Source organism: Sylvia atricapilla, chromosome 21 (genome assembly GCF_009819655.1).
Source record: "Sylvia atricapilla isolate bSylAtr1 chromosome 21, bSylAtr1.pri, whole genome shotgun sequence".
Taxonomy (NCBI): Eukaryota; Metazoa; Chordata; class Aves; order Passeriformes; family Sylviidae; genus Sylvia; species Sylvia atricapilla.
The window spans coordinates 4,369,958-4,393,902 of record NC_089160.1 but is presented as its reverse complement, the minus strand read 5'-3'; the positions used below and the strand labels follow the sequence as shown (position 1 = coordinate 4,393,902).

General features: G+C 39.4%; 1 protein-coding gene and 1 long non-coding RNA gene across 3 annotated transcripts in view; one reads left to right on the top strand and one right to left on the bottom strand.

Moving 5' to 3' along the window:
* Positions 1 to 23,945, top strand: part of AMMECR1 (AMMECR nuclear protein 1) — an 84,525-nt gene that overhangs the window by 29,832 nt on the left and 30,748 nt on the right. For both annotated transcript variants that reach the window (XM_066334040.1, XM_066334038.1), the window contains one exon: positions 21,588 to 21,698. In XM_066334040.1, the coding sequence (XP_066190137.1) occupies positions 21,588 to 21,698 (111 nt within the window). The remainder of the gene's footprint in view (positions 1 to 21,587; positions 21,699 to 23,945) is intronic.
* Positions 917 to 7,207, bottom strand: LOC136370561 (uncharacterized). Its single transcript, XR_010745199.1, has 2 exons — positions 7,122 to 7,207; positions 917 to 986 (listed from the first exon to the last, which is right to left on the bottom strand). It is a non-coding gene; the product is annotated as an uncharacterized lncRNA (long non-coding RNA).

The following is a 23,945-nucleotide window of genomic DNA, read 5'->3' as shown; positions in this document are numbered from 1 at the left end:
CCCTTGTAAGGACTTTTATGAGGAAGAGAAACCATATTTTTGTAGTCCTCAGTACTTTATTTGGCTGCCACATTAAGAAGAAAGTGCTTCACTGACCTTCTCTAAGGAGTGTTTCTGCTGAGAGTGCTGGAGGCTGAGCGAGTGGTTGAAAAACCCACAGAAAAGGTGTAGTGAGGAGAGAAGCCCTCTTCAAAGAGTGCTGCAGTGCCTGAAGGGGGGTGATTAATTGCAATTGAAGCATCTCTTAAGCACGAGGGGACCAAAACTCCAGCGAGCCACTGGCACAAATGAAAAACTGCAAGCCAAGCAATAGAAGGCAAGTTCTTTTGGTACAGTGTTGTACAAGCAGCTATCCAAACTCTGGAGAACCAAATGGAAATGTAGTATTAAAACTGATCCCTAATAAGATGCTGATAGAAGATGAAGTTGTAGTAATGAGGCTCATTCTTCTTAAGAAACAGGAGCAGGATTCTGATTCAGTTCAACTAAAATTGAAAAATAAACAAGTAGAGAAGGGGCAGGCGGCAGAAATCTCATGTGGGAAATTTCCCACCATAGTACCCGAATTCCTCTAAAATACTGGGACTAAAAGTTGAGAGAATATATAAAATTAGGGCTGTTCATTTGGAAGGAACACTGGATTAACCCAAGTATTAAAAATGAAGTGTTATAAAGGATAAATGGAACACAAATTACCTTTTTCTTAATTCACAGGAAAAAGGCTCAAGTGAAACAAATATTCCTGTGTACAGTTAACCATTGTGGTCTCTTTTCACCTCAGAGAGGAATTATTGCAGTTTTCTGTGCTTGAGCTTTTAAGGTAGAAGATTTAAGCCTCTGCAAAAAGTAGCTTCCAGCAGTACCTCTTTTTGGGAGAATATGGAATCTGTGCTTCGGGTTGTTTGGTGCCAGCTGCTTCTTTTTTTTTTTTTTTTTTTTTTTTTTTTTTTTTTTTTTTTTTTTTTTTTTTTTTTTTTTTTTTTTCCCTTTGTTTTTGAGGATTTCAAGGTGTTAAGTTTCTTCACATACATAATATAAATGTCTTGGAATAACCTACTCCAAGACTACCTAACTACCCTTTGCCACCCTGCTAATTTAAGTATGCTTTCTTCTTTTTAAAATGTGTTGAGGTGATCAGCAGCAGCAGATTCTTGCCTGTCCTGAGCTGAAATAGTTACACTAGACAGGGCAGATGAAGATAGAGGAACATGATGAGCACTCTGCTGCTACTATGTGAGATATTCCTCTTTTTCTGGCCAGTGGTCATATAAATACGTGGATGACAGATATATATCCAATATTTAGCATATACATAAGCATAATACACTTCCTTGGTTGTCATTTTATGTAGGATGTTTAATGGAAATTGCTCTGGAGGGGAAAACTAGGCCAGTTCAGAATGGTCACTGACATCTTGGCACTAAATTTTAGGGGCTTGGAGATGCCAGAAATTTCTTGGAAGAGGCCATTGCAGAGAGATCAGTAATGTTCAGATGGTTCCACTGATAAGACCTCTCCTTGTTTTTAAGTGATTGGATTAGTGAAAATAAGAAAGAGACAATCTTACATAAAAACACTGAATGGCTGTTGGACCTCTAAGTGTTTCTGGGGCTTTGCAGGTTCTGTCCAACTTGTCTGTGTGCAAGTTATTAGAGGAGGCAGGTGGGAATTCTGCATGAATCACTGCAGTGGTGTTTGGAAGGGGCTGGTTTTTGTTCCTGGCCATGTGATGATGATGAACAAACCTGGATGAGGTCTTCAATCACTCTACCTTGTGTTCTTAGCACAAAAAATAAGGTGCCTCAACCTACTTTTCTTTGTCAGGTTAAGAATTTGGCTATTATTGCAGCTGTTCTTTCCCTTGACTGGATTACCCTGCCAAGAAGCTCTCCAGACTCAGCTCAGGATATTTTTGCCTAAATTGGCAACTTGGAGGCATACACTTCTTTTTTCCCTTTTTTCCCCCCTTTTTTAAAACTGTAATCCACTATATCTGAAATGAATCACAGTTGTATTCATGTTAGCTTGACTCCTTTAAAGGCTATTGTAAAGGCTACTTCTCAGTTAAGTCACAGAATTTACAATGATTTTTTTCCAGAATGGTTTTTTCATTTGAGGTTCTCATAGTCACAGTATCCTCCTTCATATTCTGAGCTGCTGTTCAGTGAATCCTTTTCCTGAGAATAGTTCAGACAGTTTTAACTCTGCTAATACGAGTTAAAGACAAGACCCTCCAAAAACCATACTGCACCTTTCTTTCATGGATATTTTGAAAGTGTGAAGAGGGTATGGTTACATATCCTTGCCCTGCTAGAACCAGTAAGTTATGGTTGTGTTGAGAGACAAGATCTCTTGATTTACTAAGTGTTGGAAGTGGAGATGAGCAGAAAGAAAAGGTAGGGTGGCAAGGAAATACGAACAGTGACCGTATAATGATACTTCTCTGAATATTTTTCTGATCTTCAGGAACTAGTAGTTTGGGACATCTGGAGTCAGAAGTGATGTCTTCTACCAGAAATTCTCCCCAACACTCCGTCCACCCCACTAGAGTGAGTAGATTATAAATCAAGTTGTGTTGAGGTCAAGTTAGAAATGGAATGAAAAATCAGTATTTTTTAGAACAATGTCATGCACTTCAGGAGTACATAAAAACTGATTCTGTAAGTTAAGAGTTTGTTTCTCTCTTTAGTGGGTTTTCTGGTATTACCAGTTGACCATCGGATTGCTTAACTTCCATTATGCTATAGATATATCAAGGGCAAGAGGCTATTTTAAGGAGTAATTATAAGTAAAAATAGAAAAGTATTAAATACAGTTTTAAAAGGGAGTGGCTGAGAGCTTACTTGTAAAAGTTTAAGATTCTGCTGCTCTTATGAGAAAGACATCTTGTGTTTGCAAAGCAGGGCAGCCAGAGTGCTTCAAAGTGTGAAGTCACTTTGCAGAGGAAGATGAGAAGGGCTGGGCTGCTTTAGAGGATCAGAACAATGACTAAAAGGTACAAAATTTAATTGAGGAGAGGTGTGTATGTATATGTGTGTATACATACATAAGAGAAAGACAAAGGGACACAAATTAACTCTTTAAACTTGATGCCACTTCTGCTGAGAGGAACAAAAGGATATAAAAAGACTGAATTAGTTCTAGATTTAGAGTGTAAGGTTTCTGCTTTCTGAGGCAGTGTGGCATTATTGTAACCACTAACAGGATTAGTGGGGGCAAGCAATCCAAATAGTTTAGATAGATCTTGATTACTTTATGATAAGATATGTACGACACATTGCCTTTGGTAGTAAGATTACTAGATTTGATAGTTTAAAAAGTCCCTCTGAGTGCATTGAAGTGGACTTGGGCTTTAGGCCTCAGTGGGGCATTTTACCTTCTCATGGGTCCCCCATCAAAGGGGACTGATAGATGACAATAATCCTGGTCCTTGGTTGTTTCTGCTTTGGTAATGTGTTCTAGATTGAGAAATCTGTTGATGAGGTTTTCAAGGATGAAGACAGTAATTTTGCCATTGAAAGTCTCAGGTTATCAAGGTAATGTGACAAAGCTCGTCTTCTCCGTATCATATTATTGTCTCTATTTCTTGCCTGAAAATTCCTCTTTTGTTTTTTTTAATTGACACTGGTAATCATTGCCAGGTTGTTCATGTCCTCATGTGCAGCCATGGTAGTTAGTAATGATCCACCAATACTCCTGACATGAAGCTAAGTACTATCACAAATGAATTCTGTGTCTGAATATGGGGATAAGTCACAGTTTTAAATTGTGTCACTGATGCTTTTCTTGTATAAGAAAGATTGTTTTTGGAGAATAGTGATGATAGATGAAGTTGATTATCTCTAAGGACTGTTAGATGAACAGTCTTTAGGCAGTTTCTGATAGAACTTATTGTTGAGCAGTTTACTTGTTTCACTGTGAGTTCAGAGATGCCCACCTTGGTGCTGTCTGGCCTGGTTGGGTTCTAGCAGGATTACTAACTTACTTAGTAGGGGTTGTTCTCTAATAAATTGTTTTGCTTTCACAGAGAAAATTTTACCTTTCTTTCCAGCCTGCTTTTGGTTTGAGTAAGGTTTATGGCTTTCTTGAGGTGGAGATGAATAGAAGCAAACATTGGTCAATAACAGAGCTCTGTGGAGGTAATGAATTTGGAGAATGTTATGAGTATAAATAATTTTTCACTAGACTGGAACTGAACCATAACTCTGCTATTGTTCATGTTGAACAGGGAAATGGGAGTATTGGTTTTCTGAACACAGTATCTTTTGCTCTTAAGAAGAATGGTTGCCAAAATAAAACTCGAGGAAAGGATTCAAATGGCAAACAAAGTGTATGTTAAGCAATAATGTTTCTTGGAGTAGTGATACTGGAGACTTGCTTGACTTCAGACACCTAATAAAATAGGTTTTTATTTGCACAGCATTTTATGGCAGCAAAGAAATGGAGCAGTGTGGGAACACAGTTTCTGTGAAAAGGAATAACAAGGAACTGAACAGACTGGCTCACCCTGAGGTGCCAGGGAAAGATGGGGCTTCCAATTGACATTGACAGAAGACTTCAAGTTGATAACTTTGGAACTGTGGTATGTGAAGGGCTTTTAAAGCAAAGCTGTGATTTGGTGGGTTGTTTGTGTGGCTTTGTTTATTTCTTTAAACCAAACCAACAAACCAATAAAGTGATACAGTAGGTGATCATTGCTTCTAGGGCTGGTAATGGTAACATAGTTGTTTAATCAGTGTTTTTATATGGTCATGGAGGAACAGCACCTCCTCATCTCTGTTTAGAATTCCCCCATCAGCTGAAGTATGCCCACTGCCAGCAGTGTTTTAGGCTTGGATGCAGCCTCTGTGGGGCTAAAACTGGGAATGATGCTCAGAGGCAATCTGACCTCACACCATGAGGTGGAAGGTGCCACCACCTCGTGTGTGGTCTGGCACAGAGCTGAGTGCTGCTCATGAGGTAGATGCTGTGCCAGTGGCTGTGTCTGAGCAAAGGCAAGTGTAAATCCATGGTTTAGTTTGCAGTAAACCTTGCTGATCACAGTGTACACCCACCTTTCCCAGGTTACTGAAAGGAAAATTGGTGCCAGCCTCCAGCTGTCAGATGTGAGGCTGCAGCCTGAAGTCGGGTCAGGGAGCAAGGTGCCACAATAATGGATTTACTCTTCCTGGGAAGAGGTGAAAATAGGAGATCTGGCACCTTGAAGCATTGCAGTGAGAAATCCAAAAAAGGAGCAATTTGTACCTCTCTGTTGTTTTCAAGGGATTTATAGTGTTTTTCACAGACCATTAAAAGCTACCCTTACCTGTGTTCATTTAAAAAATAGGTAGAAGGATGTTTGAATGCTTAGGTTTTTTGGAGTAAAGATAAATCTTCAGTGGTTTGACCTTTAGAGGTTAAAATGAGCCAATGTACAGATTTAATAACAACAAAATAATATTCATCTTTAGATCAATGATTTGGTCTGCAACTGTTTTATTTTAGCTAATTCCTGGAATGATTGAATCATGGTTGTATGGGATTGCTCATAGGTGGTGAGGTTGGTTTGGAGCTTTTTGGTAGTATACCAAATAACTGTCTTAAACAAAACTAGAAAATTTATACTAAATTAAATATTACACTTTCTCTGTGGCATAGCTGTGGGATACAGTATTTTCAGAGAACTCCTGGTACTACTTTTGAAAGGCTATATATATACTTTGCTGATGTGCAGTATAGTTGTTTTTGGTGTTAGCTTCAGAAATATGTCATTTTCAAGGTTAATTTGAGATATTGTTAGCTTTTTACTTTCATAAAATATCTAGTGAGCAAAACCAAACCAAAACATGAACACGGAGATTTTGATGCATCGAAATTAAAATGCACTCTGGTTATTTTCCAGAGTTTTCAGTCTGATAGGATGATTTTTGAAATTCAGTTTTGACATTTGAAGGGATCTCACCAAAGGTTTCTGTACATAGTTACGAGAGACTGTTTGCATCTCATGGGGTGTTTGAGGGAATATTGAATTTCAGAAAGAAATGTTTAAGCTTTGTTGTGGAAACACTGTAGTGTCTTTGAGATTAATTCTGGGTCTTTCAGATTTTTGTTTTTCTTTACTCTTGTTGGTGTAGAATAGCTGACTATCTCATGCAGTGTATTTGTGTCCTGCAAGGCACCTGAATGAGATGATGAACCATGTAGAATAGCAGTTTCCCAATACCACGACTACTGCAGGCATAATTAATGCTCTGACTATAGTTTGCTGGGCTTGGGGAAGTAATGGGAGTTAAATGCAGCCCTTGGATGAGGCTCCATGTCCAGGGCAAACAAAACATCCTCACACACGTGCCCCACACCCTCCCTTGAGCTCCTTGCATTGATCAGTGTGTGCTGGCTGTGCTGTTTCTGCTTGATAAGTCAGCAGCAGATACTCGGCTGCTTTTTGTTAGGTTATTTTTTTGCTGAGTTTTAAGACTTTTTTTTGCTGAGTCTTTTAGTATCCTAAATGTCAGAGCTGGCTTGAGGGATAGGAGCTTCCCCTATGGTCTGGGGAAAGATGGGACCCTTGCAACCAGCCAGTATTGATTTAAGGCTGACAAGAACTGTAGCTCAGGTTGTTTTAACCTGGATTTGTCTTCTACTCTGAGAATGCTCTCCTGGTTGAGACTTTAAGCCTGCTGCTGAACCCAGCAGTGCTAAAGATTACAGTGAAGGGATTTTTTTTTTAATGGACTCACCTTAACGACTTTTTCCAGCTTTTGGCACATTGGGCAGGTAGATGTACTTGCCTGCAAGTACATCCAGAAGCTGTGGAGGAAAAAGCAATCACATAACAGATTTTCTTTCATGATTCTGCTGTAAACAGCACTGCCAATTGTTTGCCCTACATCTAATTCCCCAGCCATCAGAACAAAGCTTACAGGCTAGAATATAAGGCTAAACAGGGATTTTTTTTTTCCCTTGTTGAGTTCATCTGGGTACATCATGGTGCTTTTATGTACATAGTTGCAAACATTGCAGTGTGTGGCAAACCTTTGGATCCTGATTTTAAGATAGTGAAAGAGGCTGCAGTATGTAGCAGAACCATGTGCAGGCTGTCACTGAAAGTCTTGAGCCCGTTTTGAGTGGCTGAAGATTACATTTACAGGTCTTTTTTTTTGTTGTTTTTTTTGGTTGTTTTTTTTTGTTTGTTTGTTTGTTTTGTTTTTTGTTTTTTGTTTTTTTGGTTTTTTTCCAAAAGAATCCTGGTGGATTGCTTCAGGTGTTCAGCCCAGTAAGTCAGTGGATCCAACTGGATCCAGCTGGATCCCCAAAATCAGAGGGATATATGAGTTGGCACCAGCGTGGGGGGAAGTATTGTGGCCTTGGTAGGATTTTCTCTCAGAGAAGCTGTGTCTACTCTTTCCAGCAGACTGGTTGTCTGTGCTCAGTGATCTGATCCACTGCTACTTTGCAGGGATGGAAATTGCATTTGCTTTTCTGTGGTGTCAGTCCCTTTAGAGTCTTTAGTGTGCTCTGGAGTTACACTGCTCACCTGTTGCCCAGCATTTCCTCAGTGTCAGGTCTGGAATTGTCCCACAGGACTTGTCCCTGTGCTGGCCTTGGTGAATTATGTCTGACTTGTCTGTTCAGCCCCTGCACTTAATTCAAATTGACCTCATCCCTCTGAGCTGTGTACTATGAGGATAGGTGTGAATGTCTCCCCAGTTGCTTCACTGGTAAATACTGGGAATAGTGTTCCACTGAGCTGCTCTACACTGGTGTTGTCATCCCTTTCTCATTTTGGTCTGCAAGAGATCTTGCTGGTTTTTCTGGTCCGTTTCCTGCTTTTGATTTAGTTAAGTAACTTCACAAGGTGCTACCCAAACACGTTGAGTTCTATTTCCTGTTCACTTTTGACCTACCATGTCTATTCTCATCTCTTCTGTTCTCATTAAGCAAACTTTCTTTTTTTAAAAGCTGACTTCTCAGATTTGCTTCCTAACTTCCCCATTTAATCATGCAGTATGTAAGCTTTTATTGCAGGGGCTGATGTACTCCTTTGACTGCTTTTGTTTTGCTTCCAGCTGTGAGGAGTTTTTACTTGATCTCCTAATACAGAATTATGTCTGCTTTTTTTGTAATTTTTGTCGCCTCTTTTTAGGGTTGTGTGGTTTTGGTTTGGTTGGTTTGGGTTATTTTTGAGGGGGAAACAGTTTTGAGAGGATTACTAATTACTTTTTTTTTTTTTTTTTTACGCTGTTCCCTTAACATTAATTTTCCATATGCCAATAGCTTTTTGTCTCACTGTATTCAACTGTGATGTTGGAATATAATTGCATTGCAGGCGCAGTTACAGGGCAGCTTCCCTATCCTTTAACTAGGTCGAACTTTAATAACTTTATTACTTGATTGTATGACTTAAACTTCTTATGGTATATTGGACTTCTCCTCTTCTATAACAATTTATGCCATGAGATGTTTATGTAACCTTCACAGACAGTGCCATTCCCCACCTGCGTGTTTGTAGCTCCCATTGGAATTGCTGAGTATGCTGCCATGCTCTCAGCATTACCCTGTTTTGGTTTGTCTTCCTCTCACCAGATCTTGGAGATCCTTTTACTCTGAGGGTGTCAAGTGAGGCCAAGTATTTGGGCTTCCTGTGTGTTCCTTATGAAATTTCTACCACTGGTGTAGAAGTGTTTGTAAGTTCCAAAACTCTTATTAGCATGTCAGTCTGGCTGGCTCTGGCATGGCTAATGTGCGTACCTAACAAGTCCTTCCTGTTCCCATCATGGCTTAATCCTTGCTGTCTGTATCACCGAGTTCCTTTCTCAGCCTCACATGTGGCTCTGGCAGCACTTGAGAAAGTCAAAAACCATGGAAATCCCAAGTGTAATTCTTCTGTCTGTCAACCTGAGTTTGCTTTCCAGAGAATCCATCCTGTGGCTCCATCCACTGCTGTTACTGGGGTGGATTCAGTGGACTGCTGGGTTGTTTGGTTGGGGTTTTTTGGTTTGGTTTGGTTTTTTTTGCTGAATCACCAAGCAGTCAGTGTTGAGTGTAGAAGCCCTGTGAGGCTGCTGCCTTTCCCATCTGCTGGGTGCTGTGGCAGACGTCACAAATACAGCGAGCTGTGTGCAGGGTAAAGTCAGCTGATAACCACACCTGCTTCTTCCTAGTCCTAAGTCTGTCTGCTCCAAGGAGGATTCCTGTGTCAACAGGAAGCAGGGGGTGGATTGTTGAAGAGATTAGCTCTGACCTGTCCTTGGTCCACATGAATGCTAGAGGTGGCAAAAGGCATGATGAAGCATGGAAGAGAAAACAAGTCGGCAACACAAGAGCTTTTTTTCAATGGTATTGCTGGTTTTCTATTATAAAACTGCAGTGAGGTTCATATGAGGTAGTGGGCTTTTTAAACTTCTTAGATTTGTTCCCTCATGATGAGGGCATAACCCTAAAATTGTCAGTCTTCAAATAGGGAGAAAAATGCATATTTGGGAAGCAAAATGGCAGACAGCATCTCTGTACTTTTGTCAACTTGTGTTTGGTGAAAGACTGTGAAAGAACTGACGTCCCCAGCAAGGATCTGCTTTATTGATATGTCCCTGGGATGGCCAGTGGAAGATTCTGCTGGAAGGATGTAACAACAGGGAAAGCAGTGAAGATGCTTCTGTATCCTCCAGTAATTTCCTATACTGGAGCTGGTGTCCTTGTGTCTATGGGTTGTTTAATTGTGTGGCTGGTGATAGCATGGAGTACTTGCTCAAAAAATGATGCCCTGATATCTTGGATGTCTGAAAGTAACTAAGTCACGTCTGTTGCCTGCCTAGAAGTGTCACCTCGGTCCTGGCTGTGTGCATTACTGCACCATTGTGTCACTAACTGCAGTGTATCCCTCTTCCAAAGGGATCAGTGTCTGGTCATCTGCCTTACTGCTCACACACTGCTCTGTTGCCTGAGTGCTAAGTGTGTTCTTGTTCAAGGTTAGCGTGGTTATGTTTACCTCAGGACCAGTTCTGTTCTGCCTTGTGTGTTGCATAATCTGCTCAAGCAGTGTGTCTGAAAGCTCCTCTGCTTTTTCCAGCAGTGTAGTCTGCCCTTATGAAGGTAATTACCTCTCTTTAATAATCTTCCTGCTGTTCCCTGTTGTTTAAGCTGTACTGCGTGTGTTACTTCTTGGGAGATGCAAATGTAAGCAGTCAGCTCCTTGCCCTTTTTTACTGCCCCTTTTGCCTCTCCTCTCTTGGAGCTGACCTCCCTGTTCATGCCCCTGCACAGTGAAACAGGAGAGAAACACTCTTGGTCTAGCAAAACTGGCAAAAAGGGGAGAGATATTTTTAACCAGATCAGTTCCCCTATCACACATGTTCATTGCAGAACAAGAGAGGAGGCTGGGCTGGGGATGGGAGGTTAGAGCAAGTCTGTATTTATTTAGGAAACAACTCTGGACTTCACTATTACTCAACCCTTGATGCAGTCATGAGTGATTTAAGGGGTGGGAAGGCAGTGTGAGATCATCCAGCTCATCTGAAGGCATGATACCCTGTGTTCTGTACCTATGCTGGCTGGGAGATGTCTGTCTTCCCTAAAAGCATCCAGGTTCCATAGATTTTAAAACCAGTGAGAACTGTGATTTTGAATCATCTTTGTCCATGTTAAAACTGCTCTCTTTAATTATGTCTTTGTCAAAAATATAAATTCCTTTTGGCTTTAATTCCAGCCCTGTATTTAGTCTTTAAAGTGTCACCTCATTGCTTAAATTACATGGCTAAGTTCTATACAAACAGTGCAATCTAGAATGCATTGATTTAATAGTAATTAATTTATTCCAGCTGTTGAGTTAGTGAAGTCTGAATTAGAAGAATCTGAATTTGCCCTCTGAGGCTTGTTCTTTGGCTCCTCTTGCATTATCATGAGCTTCTGGAAACCACTTCCAAAATAATTGAATGTTTACTATATTTTCAAAGTTAAGCATTTTAAAAATACATTAGCATTTACTTTCAGATTTTTAGAATTTATCTTCTTGTTGTGTGTTTCCTGGTATTTCTAGTCTCTTGCAAGCCACTGTTATGCAGTGGACCTTTAAAATATGTCATTTAAAATGAGAAGAAACAATGATTTTTAAAGGAATCATTTTGAATGTTTGGTTGAACTGCAGTCTCTCCTGCCAGCTGACATTGTCATGTAAGTTTTGTAACATACTATTGCTCTAAAAAATCCTGTGTAGTTTCAATTTTTTTCCTTAGGTTTCTTTAAATATTTCTCAGTCCTTTGAACCAAGTTCCACTTAAGCAGAAAACTCCTGTGTGTTAATTTCTCACAGGCTTGGCAACGTCTAAGTTTTTGGCATAAATTGTTTGTTCATCTGTTTATGTTGTGCCCTTAGGTGCTTCTGTCTCAGCATGCATCGTGCATTTGGCAACTAACAGAAAGCATTTTAAGGGTCCAAGTGGATGCTTTTATGGCTATGCCTAGTGTCTTGTATGTATAAAGTGTCTGAACTTAATTAAGGAAGTTATTTTCCAGAACAAATCTCATACATTGCATTGCCTGCTTCCATTCTCTGACCTACTATTTTGAATGAAGTGTGTCTCAGTTAGCTGAAATTGATTAAAACATAAGTTATGATTCATCTGTAGCAGGAGAATCCCAGTTAAAGCTCTAATAACATTTTGTGTGACCTTTCATTAACTGTAAATCTTGATTTTTCACTGATGGCTTGAGTAACTGCTTCAAGTTATATTTCAGCAGAGGAAAAATCCAGTGGTCACTGGCAATTTGGGTAAAACTGGCAAGTCTAATCAGAGTGAAAAATTCAGTATCTTCACTGGCAGTGAGAACAGATGTTCTTAAGGTGATCTATGTAGACTATAAAGGTAGGGGTAGTTTAAGGTGCTGTCTGAACTCTATGCAAAACAATGTTTGCTGGCTCCTGGTTTGCAATAAATATGCAGCAACTACTGAGCATGGAATTATTCTCTCTTAAAAGACTGGAAATAATGCTGTGGTGCAAAGCCTCCAGACTTTTAGTGCTTGGAAAATGCTTTTTCTCTATCAAATTTCAAAACTAATTTTATGCCTGCATCATTCTGCTAGTCATAGAAGGGGAAACATTATACCACTTCATCAAAACTAATGTTTGCTGCATTCTTGCTAGTGACTTCTAAGGAAATAAAAATACTGGAGCTGGAGCTATTCTTTCCTGATTCCTTTAGCAATGTCTTCTGGTCTTTTCTGGGGTAGAAGTCCTGGGGATCTTACAGAGCTTTCGAAACCACATTGCATGTGGTGTTCTTAAACCATGCGGGTTTGGATCCATTCATGGAATTTTAGAAAAGTTTTCTGCTGAATCCCTTCAAAGCATGAATTGCAAAAAAGTTACTATTGAAAGGACAATATTTGCAGTGGAAATATTTTGGCTCAATTCCAGTCTGTGCCTAGAGTGATCACAAACTATACCTGGGATCTTTGATGGTCCTGAAATTGCTTCAGTTTCACATGCAAAATGTCCAGTTATGTTATTAGGCTGACTATTTTGCTCCCTTTAAATTGACTTTTTTTTTGGCATGACTCTCTCTAATTGAGGACTGCTTGGTCCTTCTGGAGAAGAGACTCCAGAGTGTTGCTTTGGGAGGATAGATAATGCCAGTCCTCGTTAACTTGAAGCCTTGTTAGTTTGTTAATGGGTACATGTGTTGGAGCTCATTTTTAGATAGGAGAGCTGTTTGTGGTTTGGAGTTGCTCACTTTCTTTGAAACTTGGGTGGGGAGGTGACTTTGGCTGCAACCTGTGTACCTTGAAAAACTTCAAATGTAGCCAGAGTTTCTTGATAAATGCTTTCCTGATGTTTCTGTCAAGAGCTTCCTATGGGAACATAAAATAGTGTAATGTCTTCTGGGGAATGACAAAGGTGGAAGTACCAGCTTTGCTTTGTGAATAGTTTTTGTTAACAAACCAGTAGTTTCAGTGTATAATCTGAAGTTAGTTTGATTAGATTATGGATGGATGACTGCTAATAAAGCATCAAGGAAACAAAACTATATTTCTTCAGAACATTTAAAAATGTCCCATAGAAAGTCATGATCAGGTGACTGCAGATTCTGAAGTAATAATGTTAATAATTTGTAATGACACTGAATTGATTTATTAACTTCATAAAGTCTGATTTTTCTGCTCTGGTTCATAATTGTGCAATTGAGGAAGAAAAATTGCTTAAGTAGGTCAGAGCATAAATGTGAAGAGTTCTATAGTGTGTATATATATTGTTACATAATTTTATTAAATATTGCAAATTATGGTGTGTTAATTACCCTGAATGTGGTGACACTTGTTCTTGTGTGCTTTTGACATTAGAGCAGAATTTTATCTGGAGTTACAGTCCTTCCCTGGTCGTGTTTAATAAGCATGTGTACTGTCTTGAAATATTAAGCATAAGTGAAGTTCCAAAGAACCTAAAAGTCTGCATTTCAAAATTCAACCCCCAATTTCTGGTAACTTTTTGCTGATTTTTTTTTTGGGGGGAACATGCTGAATGCCCCAGAAGTTTTAATCAAAATGAAGATTCCAGAATTTATGAAACTAATGGAGACTTATTTAGTGAGGGTTGAGGACTTTCTCCCTGACTTGTAATGAGCATGTGGAATGCAATAACTTGAGGATTACATTATTTCTTCCCCCTCCTTTTTAGAAACTGGTTGCAAAGGAAGATTTAAGTATGAAAATTATGGAGGGAGGACAGAAATGGAAGAGGAAATGAAAGGAGTGGGGGAAGGGGAAGAAAGCCTAAAAACATATGGAATACAGAAATGAGCACAATGAGCAGAAGAATGAATTTTGAAATGTAACGAGTTCGAGTGCGATGGAGGCAGGAGTACAATCTTACTCTGTAATACCTTGTCACATCTCAAATTGTGTGAGGGTGATAGTGTTTATCAGAGGAGTGTTACGTGTTTATGGCTTTGTTACAAAACAGTGTACAGTCCAGCAATTCCTGATCTGGTGCGTAATAAGAGCCAGAATCATCTAGGCCAAGTGCAGAGCTGTCCTATCTGCTCTCCCACATATGGCACTGCACTGCTCAGATAAATGTGCTCACCTAGAAATAGTCAAGGGATGTCTGTCTTCAAGCTGCATTGTTTCAGACCTGTGCTGAGAGACTGGCAGGCACCTTTAATGAAAAGAATATGTATGGAACAATAAGCCTTTTTAAAAAGCAAAGCTGATTAATTACCGTGTTTTGATTTTTTGGTGTTGAAATCGAGATGGTTGGTTGCGTTTGAGGAACAGGTTTCTGTGTGTTTGCCCTGCTGGTCAGGACTTGGATAGGATTAGCAGAAGTTTACAAGGTCAAAGGCTAAACCTGGCTGGTCAGGTGAATATGGAAGAACAAGGGACCACGGTGTGCACGATCACAAAGTTCTGTGATAATACCCTGGTGAGGAGCCTTGGCATCACAAGTGCTGTGTCATAAAGAGAATGTAACCCCTTGTCCCATTCTGGTAGTTCTATTCTACATTGTTAGCTTCTGTTATTTAAAACTTAGGGACATGTTCTACTCAAAATTCAGAGGAAAATGAAAAACTCTTCTCTTTCCCCACGGTTCTTTCACTTCTGTAGTCTTTTGAGAAGCATTGAATTTTCCATTTTATTCTTCCTTGCTTTTTTGATTCCTCCTATCTACTCTGTAATCATGTGCTCCCCTCCCTGTTTTGTGTGGGTGCCGGCTTCATGCCACTGTTCTTCATCATTGCAAAGAATATTTTCAATTGGGAATGACTAATGGTTTCCCTGTTGCATGGATGATTCTGACAAGAAATAGTAAACATAAAGGCTGTGCTAACATTACTGTTGCTAAGATCAGCAGCCAAGGAGCTGGAATAACCTTGTGATACTGCATTGGCTAAGACTTGGGTCATACTTGGAAAGCTTTCTTAACAGCTGTGTGGCTTAGAAATACTCTTAAGGCTTATTTATTTTATTTTAATTTAAAAAAAAAAACCCTTCTCAATTCAATAGCATAGCCATATCTATACATATCCCTTCTGGCCTAACTGCAGAGGATCTCTGTTGGATACTTATTTTAACTTGATCTTAATTTCTTGGAGATACAAATGGCTTTAGTGACTTAAGTACAGCCCTAGGCTTTGATGCTCTAAAGATAATCAACTCTAGATTACTTGAGTTAATCATTTAGCATCTCTCCAGATGTATAAACCTGATACCTGCTGACTAAGGTATAAAACAGCTTGATGATGTTGGAGTTAGGGGTAGACAAGATCTGCGGTTGGAACATTGTTGGAGTGTTGTAATTTGAAGCAGTGTGAGCTGATGAACTGGTGTGTCCTCTTGGTTAGTGCGTGCACACTCAGCTGGGTGACACATCAGTGTACATCCCTTGTACAAACACAGTTTATACCCAGTTGAAACTACAACGTTGGGAATTCAGGGGAGAGAAACATTCCATTTTAGAGGGCAATTTAAGTGTCTTACCTTAAAACAAGTTATATAGGCCTAAGGATTCATCAGTGCAGAGCAATGAAGGGAGTAATTAATTCACCTGTAAGGAAGATGCCATCCTGAGGAATTTCCAGGTGTGTTGTGACCTGTAGGACTTCAGACTGTACTGCCCTGAGAAATACACTATGGAGAATGTCAGGATTTGGAAGGTTGTTTCTTGAAAGTGCAGTCTGAGGAACTGTAGGCATTCAAATTTTTTTTAGCAACACTTAATAAGCTATATATAACCAACGTGTGTGATTTCTGAGGCACTCTGGGTTTTGTTACTTGTAAATATTTATTTTAGCAAAGTGAACAGCAAACTTAGGAGCATATGTCACAGAAACTCAGTTTGTTTCATGAACTTGAAGGAGATTGTCTTGTGAGAGTTCAAGGGAAGAGGTGCAAAATAATGACTTTTTTTCATTTGTTTTGTTGGTCATGTCTGACTGAGCATTCAGTCTGAGCATACCTAAAATTTCTTGTTGCCCCTTGATAAATTGTTAGTTGTACCTTCTCTTTCCTGGAGTGCTGCCTGTATTGCCTGAGCTCGTGTAATAGAGTCTACAAGAATAGCAGCTCTGATGCTGCAGCTGAAGGAGCAGACACATAGTCTGGCTGTATTTGTGAATTTGTGTCCTTTTTTTAAAATAAATTTTTAATGTGACCTTAATTAAGGTGTTGTAGGTTCTTTAGAAATGACCTACCAGGCAGCAGTTCTTTTATTTTTAACCCTGATTATACTGTTGTTTAAACTAGATATTCTTAAAATAGTAGCTGCTTTCTGACCTTCCTTAAGATTAGCTGCTTAGATAAGCAGAACTTGCTAACAAATTCACACCTGGCAGCTCAGGTTTGAGGCTGATCTCTCTGGGGCACGTGATCATTTCAGGAAAATCACCAAGTGGCTTTTGTGCCTAAAGGAACCAATCCCTAAATGTTGATTTCTGAAATACGGTGCTTGGAAAAGTTGCTCTTCCAACAGAGTAAGCTTTGTGTAAAAGAATATAAATGTTAAAATCTCTGGAGCTGGGGGAGCAATAGTTGGTTCACTTGTTCCAGGCACTTGCTGGGCATGTGAGAGCCTGGAGATCCTCAGAGCTGAAGTGGAAGCACTCTGGTCTTACAAAGGGATGAGTGTGCAGCTTTTCTAAGTGTCACATCCTGCAGCTCTGGTGTCAAGTAACATCAGGGCTGTGGAGGCTTTCTTGCCTCCTCTGGTTATAAAAGGTAATCGTTAAATAACTAATTAAAATGTCTATCTAAATATCATTTTACCTTCCAGTCCATCAAGTTTAATCCTTTTCACTTCAAAGTCCTCCAAGATTTTTATTGCTTGAAAGTCTTCAAATGAAACAAATATTTCTTGTTCGTCTTTTATAGAAGTAAAGAAATATTCTTCATCTGTTACCCTTTCTTTACCCTGTTCTTCTTACTTTCCCCCACTTTTTCTCCATATCCACAACAAGGAAGAGAAACTTTTCATACTGGTGGTACCAGGACAAGACCAATTTATTCCTGGTTCTTGCTTTCTCTCCCACACCCAAACTTAAAGAATCCTTTCACTTTTTTGGTAAATAAGAGGCAGCTTGTATCCAGTGCTGCTTTATATTGAAAGAAGATATTTTTAACAGTGCATTCTGCATGATGTCAGTGTAAGTTATTGGCGTGATGACTCTTAACTGTGGTAGCTGACTGCTAAAATAGCTTACAGACTTGTGCTTTCAGTCTAAATATTTTCAGTAATGTATAGCAACAGGTGAGCAGTTGGTTTAGGGGATTTTGGCTGTGGAACATGACCAATGCCCTAAGCACACGGTGTAGCAGAGACTATTCTGATACTCGCTTTCAGTGTTTAGATAGGTTTATACATTGTGGCCTGCACAGGGATTGTTCCAGTTCTCCTGGAGTTGTAACAGATTAATTAATGCTCAGGTAAAGTACTGGCCTGTCCTAGTTTTTTCATTAATGAGGAGGGTATAATAGCTGGAGTGTGACATGGCAGCACTGATGGGGGTGACCCAAGGCACCTGAGCTTCAGCCACACCTTTTCTGCCTTGCCTTTAAGGTCGGTGTTGGGTGTACTTTAGAATTTGACAAGGAGACAGACTGTGTGTATGCCCCTCCTGATGACTGCAGTTGTATATTAAGAAGTAATATCAGTTTAAACTCATTGTGTTGCAGCAGTCTCTTCAATTCAGTTTTGCAACTGAAAGGGAAAAACAATATATATGATCAGCTGGTTTTCATGCTATAGAGGCCTGATGACCTCTATGGCAAACATCTGACACAGTTCCTGCTGTTTAGATTAGAGCTGGGCAGGACTTCTTGATAAATAAGAAGTTACACAAGTCAGGATGGTGAGTTTATAGTCTTCAGGTTACTTATGAATTTGCTGTGGCACCTGTAAGTAGTTTTGGATAGAAATATTTTAGTGCCTGGCTCTCAAACAAACAAATCAAAATGTAGACCCTTAAGAAAGAATGATTGTCATGTTTACTGGGGCTTCAAAGGGTCTGGATTTGGTCTCTTCTTCTGTTCCTTTATGGTTTGAAATGTCTTCCACCATCTTTCAGCTGCTGAGTCTTGGTGGTGCTCTGCAAAACTCCTGTTAATACTGTCAGCAGCATGTTTCAGGTTCCTGACCACAAAGGGAAGCTGAACAAATTAATTTCTGAGTCTGATGGTTCAGGATTGCTCACTCCCAGGCTTGGAGCTGTTCTGCTTTTATGCTTCATCCTAGTACAGAGTAAGAGAACTGCTGAAAGCTGATTATTAGAGCACCTCCCAGGGAAGTGCAAAGTCTGGTTTGGGGAATTTTTTTAAACTAACAAACAACAACAACAACATCTGCAGCTTTCTGACTGCATCAAGAGGGAACCAGACTGAAAGGTGAGAGCACTCCACCCAGTACGCTCTTTGATTCTTGTGGGATTTGTAGCTTCAAATTTCCTTAGGCAAAAAGAAGACTGGTCTCCAGGATGCTATGCATATCCTTGCTGTATGTCACTGGATAATAAGGAATCCATTCATCTGCCATCTTTCCTGCTTCTTACTGAAGATTTTTAGGTCTAACAGTATGTTGCTCGCAAAAAAACCCTTTTTTTTACTTTTAGAAAAACAGGTAACAGATGAAAAAGAATTTTTTTTCAAGTTGAAAATGAACTGATATACTTAGCTGCTTTTGACAGGGACTTCAGCTTCAAATTTGCAGTTATGTCAGATAGCAAGTTTATTTGTGAGTTATTGGCTTTAGAACACAAGAAAAGAATTGCAGGCTTGAGGAAGATAGGCTGGCAGCTGAAGCCAAGGATGCCAATAAAAAGCAAAATAACATCACTAGTAAGAAAAACTCTTTTCTCTCCGCAGCTTGTCTTGCTTCTGTGAGCAGGTTTTCTATGTTCTTTGTTTAGTGTAGGACTGGAAATGCTCTCTGAAGACTTCATTTTAGGCTGTAAGAGTTAGTACTAAGAAGCAGCAGTCAGTGTTCCTAGTTCAGAGATTCAGGTGCAAGACCCTCCTCTGTAGTTCTGTCTGTGGTTCCAAACATGGATGTTTAAGAAGGAAATTTAAACTGGAAAAAAGTGTAGAGATGAGATGTGATGGTCAGAATGGAAAGATCCCCTTTGAGAGGAAATTGAATGAGCACATCCCGCTCAGCTCAGTCTGAAGAGACTTCATGTGAATTATTTCTGTAAATACTTTGGGGAATAATAACCAGGAAGGGAAAGAACTCTTTAAACTAAAGGACAATGTTGGCACAAGAATAGTTAGGTACAAGCTGGCTGAGAAAACATTTTGGCAGGAAATCAGAATGTTTCCAGAGGTTCTGAACTTCAAGGTTTTGAAGCAACCTTCAAATTTTTCATTTTGAGGATTTTGTCTCCATTATTTTTACTTCTAGAACATGGATCATTTATGAACAGAATTATGCAATTACTCCTTACAGTAGCAGGAGCCCTGAAGGTCTCTCCTCAGCCTTATTTCTTGAATTTTAAGACTTGGGATCCTCTTGGGTCACTGACTGTTCTGAACCTGTGGTCCATATTGCACTTTGAAGACATCTGTGGTGGTAATTGAGTAATAATGTTCAGTAGGCTTAGATTTCCTGTGTAGACATCCTTGTACCTTTAGTGGCTTCTGGGGAGCAATGCAGAAATTGAAAGGCTGGAAAAACATCTTTAGTCAGACTTTGTGTTGTGTGGTAATAATGGCTACCAGTGGTGGTTCATTTACCCACCTCTGTCTGAACAGTGTGTTTATACTCCTACTGCCAGTAGTACAAAATATATATGTATGTAACTTTTACATTTTGTCTTGGTACTCTTTGACAAGGACCTTCAAAGTGTATGCAAATGTTTCAGTAGTATTTGACATTCAGTGAAATTCTCTGTTCTTCTCTTGTCCTTTTGAAGTAGCAGCAATTAGAAGGAATTCAGTTTTGACAGGAAAGTAAATATATATGTTTCCCTGAATTGCAGCCCTCCACTAATTACAGCTAATAAATATCATAATCCAAAGATAAACGTCAAGAGAATAATCCTAAAGTCCATTTTGAGTCTTATTCATGTTTATTTCTGTCCAAGGGGAGAGACACATTTCGATGCCATTGCAATCTCATAATTTTGTTGATACCTTTCTTGAAAATGTAGTAAAATTCCACTTGTTGATCTGAATGGAAAATAAATAGCCCACGTTTTAGTAAATGCTTGGTAATGGGCCCTTCTCTCTTTATGTTTTTCAATACTTACTAAACAACTTTTTAAAAAAGGAAAGGGGGTGCAGTAAAAAAGAAATAAAAGGAAATCCAAAAGAAAACTATGACTTCAGCTTCCTCTTTTATTCATCATCATTGAAAGAAAGGAACTTGTCCAGCTCAGTCAAGTAAAGGAGGAAGTTGCTGTAGCAGCAGGTGATAACAGGTTTTAGCAAGTTAGGAGAGGACTGGATGCTGCTGTGTTAGTGCTGCAGACTGAGGCATGTCCTTTTCTGCCATCACAGGACAAGCATCTTGTGCCACACCAGACAAAGCCACAGTGTGGAAGGAGAAAAGGGATTTGGGCTGTTCCTTGAGAGTCCCAAATTTCCCCCATCCCTGTGGATGTACCCCCAGCACAGTTCCAGCCATCTCTGCTACACCGTGCAGTTGTGCAGTGACTGATCTGCTCATGTAATACAATGCACTTTGATATGTCACCTTGCTAGAAAGAGAGTAAATTTTACCTGCTCTGCTTTTCAAAACTTCCCTGTTCATCTCACTATTAGAAATCTTTGTTAGAGTTGGTATCCAGGCAGCATGTGCACTCCCTGGAGAAATTCAAGTTAGTGTGGTTTTGTCTTGGTTATGTATTGATGAATGCAGTTCTCTGGAACTGCAAGCAAAAGTTTGGTCCCCAAGAGCTGTATGTTTCTCCTCTTTCTGATTTAGTGTATGGGTTGGTTTGTTATTAGTATTTATTTGTAACTATCATGGTCATGTGTTCAACTTAGAGATTTTGCTCTATTTCTGGTCATTTTTGATATTTTTAAATGCTAACTTGGGATTCATGGAAAAAATATCCTTTCCTCTAGTAGCTCCTTAAGTTTAGAGGGCATTCCTAAATTCTGGTGTCTCCAAGGATATCTGTTTCTAGCCAGCAGTATTAAGAACCAAAGTATTTGTGTTCAGGAGGATGGATGGCTGCTGTGACAGGGGTATTTTCTCTTCCATTAAGGGATCCTTATATCCAGATCTCTGAGGTGAGGCTTTCCCCATTCACAGAGAAGGTTAATGGGTAACAGGTGCACTGAGCAGATCGGATCTGTTACCAAGCAGTTTGAGTCTGTCCCTAAACTATTTCAGTAATCTTATTTTCTATTGTATCACATCAACAATGTTTCTAGAGCAGTCAAAAGAATTGCAAAGGACATTTGTCACTGCTATGGCCTGCTCAGATACAGTTATTGTAGAGATTTTTTTCCCCTGTTGCCTGAAATGGAAGGGCACTGTTGCTGATATTTCACACCAACTCTATGGCCTGTTCAGATACAGTTATTTTAGAGATTTTTCCCCCTGTTGCTGCTATTTCACCCCAGCTGTCAGAATTGCTCGTGTGATCACTGTGATCTCTCTTTCCTCCCCACCACAGCCCACTGTTTGTAACGTGGAAGATCGGTCGAGATAAGCGGTTGCGTGGATGCATAGGTACTTTTTCCGCCATGAACCTGCATTCAGGACTCAGGGAGTACACACTTACTAGGTAAGAATTTGTTTTCTTGTAGCCTTGACTTTTTAACTAGCCTGTTGAGGAGATGATAGGCGTGCTTTTGGTTTGTTTTGGGTTTTTTGGCTGTGTCACTGTACGGGTCAGTGAAAACCTGTGTCTCCTTTTGATGCTAAGAGTATTGCCTGGATATTTGATTATTGGTGTCACGAGGCCATGCTTGCAGTTAAAAACCATAAGTTGAGGCTATTCTCTTTTTATTGGTCTGTAAACTACTCTCCAGTAGCTTATTGTAACTGATTATTACAGTATTTTTCCAATTTTCAGACAAATTTTAACTTTAGTAGTTAATGTCAGGCCAGAAGACCAGAAAGTCAGATTTGGGGATGATCCTATTCACAGTTCTAAAACAGCAGGTATTCTCACCTCTTCTCCATCAGGTGCTTCCAATCAGCTGCAGTTAATTTAATGCTACAAATTTCCATTACATGTTACTCTTCAGATACATCCCAGCCCCTGAGTGGGAAGCTTCTGGATGAGGGAGGTAAGTGATGATAATCCTTCACTCCCTGGCAGCATAATCTTCATGTTTTGATCTACACCTAAATTCATTCACCTTAATATTGTTCCATTTCCTTTGCGTAGAGTGAAAACTAATAAGTTTATCACTAGAGCTAGTAGCAAGCTTTCTACTTGTTTTTCTAAGAGTTTTCTTAAGTTTGTTCTCTAAAGAATCAATGGAATTTAGTACCTCTCAGTTACAATAGACTTTATTGTGCTTTAAAGTAGAAGCTGTATTCTGGCATGTGTAAACCTCTAAAATTGTCATCACTTAAAATAATTAGTGCTTCCTGATCACTTTAGATTTGAGGCTTTTGTCCATTACAGGATCTTCCTTTCTGCTGTTAAAATGCCTTGTCCATCCTGGCATTAAATAATATTAGAATGGGAGATGTTGTTTCTTACGTGTCTCTCTAGTTAGTTGCAACGTGAAGTTCATTTCCTGTGTCTCTCCTGAGCTTGAAGAAGAGAACTGCTCATCTCCTGGAGCCCTTACAGACTTCTGAAAGACCTAGTTACCTTTACTGTGTTCAATTTATTTATTATGCACTCTGTAATTTTTCTGCTTGTGTCCTTGAAAACCTCAGCATTCAAAATGGTCAGTGAGAAGAACCTTTTAATAAAATTCAAAGCAATTTTTTGTTGAGGGTTAAAAGGCTTAAAATCTTAACCATTAGTGGGCCAGACTGAATGAAAAACAACTTCCCCCTGTACTGGAGAGTGTTTCATTTAGGTGCATGCTTTACAGTGCCTGATCAAGAACAATGAGCTGGTACAGAATATTTCCCCCTGAGGCTAGGAATGAGGTGATAGCTCAAGAAAAAAAAGGGTTTGTTCCTCATAGATTTTTTTTTTCCATTCTCACAAATCAGATAGGGCTGTACTCTTAAATGCTTTTAAAATTGGTTATAAGATCCCTGTCACTGCATTTGAACTCAAAGCTGAAGCAAAATACATGAAAAGTGATGAAAATTAAAGGGAATGGAAATAACTTCAGTGCAGTATTTACAGGATGGCCACATGCTGTGGAAGTTTACACGAGGCTTTTCAGAGGATAGATCAGTAATTTTCAAGATGAGGAAAATGGAACTATATACCAACCTATTTTTAAATAGAATCTTCATAAGCACTTAAGTTGCTTTAAAATAAAACATAACATTTAGTGCATATTGGATTTTGTTACCTTTTATGGTAAATCTTTTTTTGTGCTTATGGTACCTAAAATATTTTCAGGTTGCATTTTTTTAATAACAACCAGACTTCAAGTATCATCACTGAAATGCAGAGTTCGTATCAGAATGTACAAAAAAGGTGTTCCTTTCTATCAGTCACTATATAAAAAATGAAAGAGAGGGTTCCTTGTGATCAGTTTCCTTCTTGTGCTCAGTCTTTTCAACTCTGGGGCTTCCAGAGGAGCATTTGAGGAATAAAAGAAGCACCACTGAAATGTCCATGGGCTTTGAGAGTTTGGAGCTCCACAGGCCTCCCTAAAAGGATTAGAAATTAGGACATTCCAGCTTGCTCCAGCAGTATGGAGGTAACAGGCTGCAGCAGAAGATGTGACAATTCCTGAAAGGGAAAAACTTCTTCAGGAAAGGCAGAAATTAATCAACAAAGTAGAGAGTGAGAATGGGCTCTACTGCAGAAAGTGGAACCTGACCAAAACTTCCAGTTGAGGATGCAGTTCAGATGACTGCTCACTTTATTGTGCTTTGACACTGG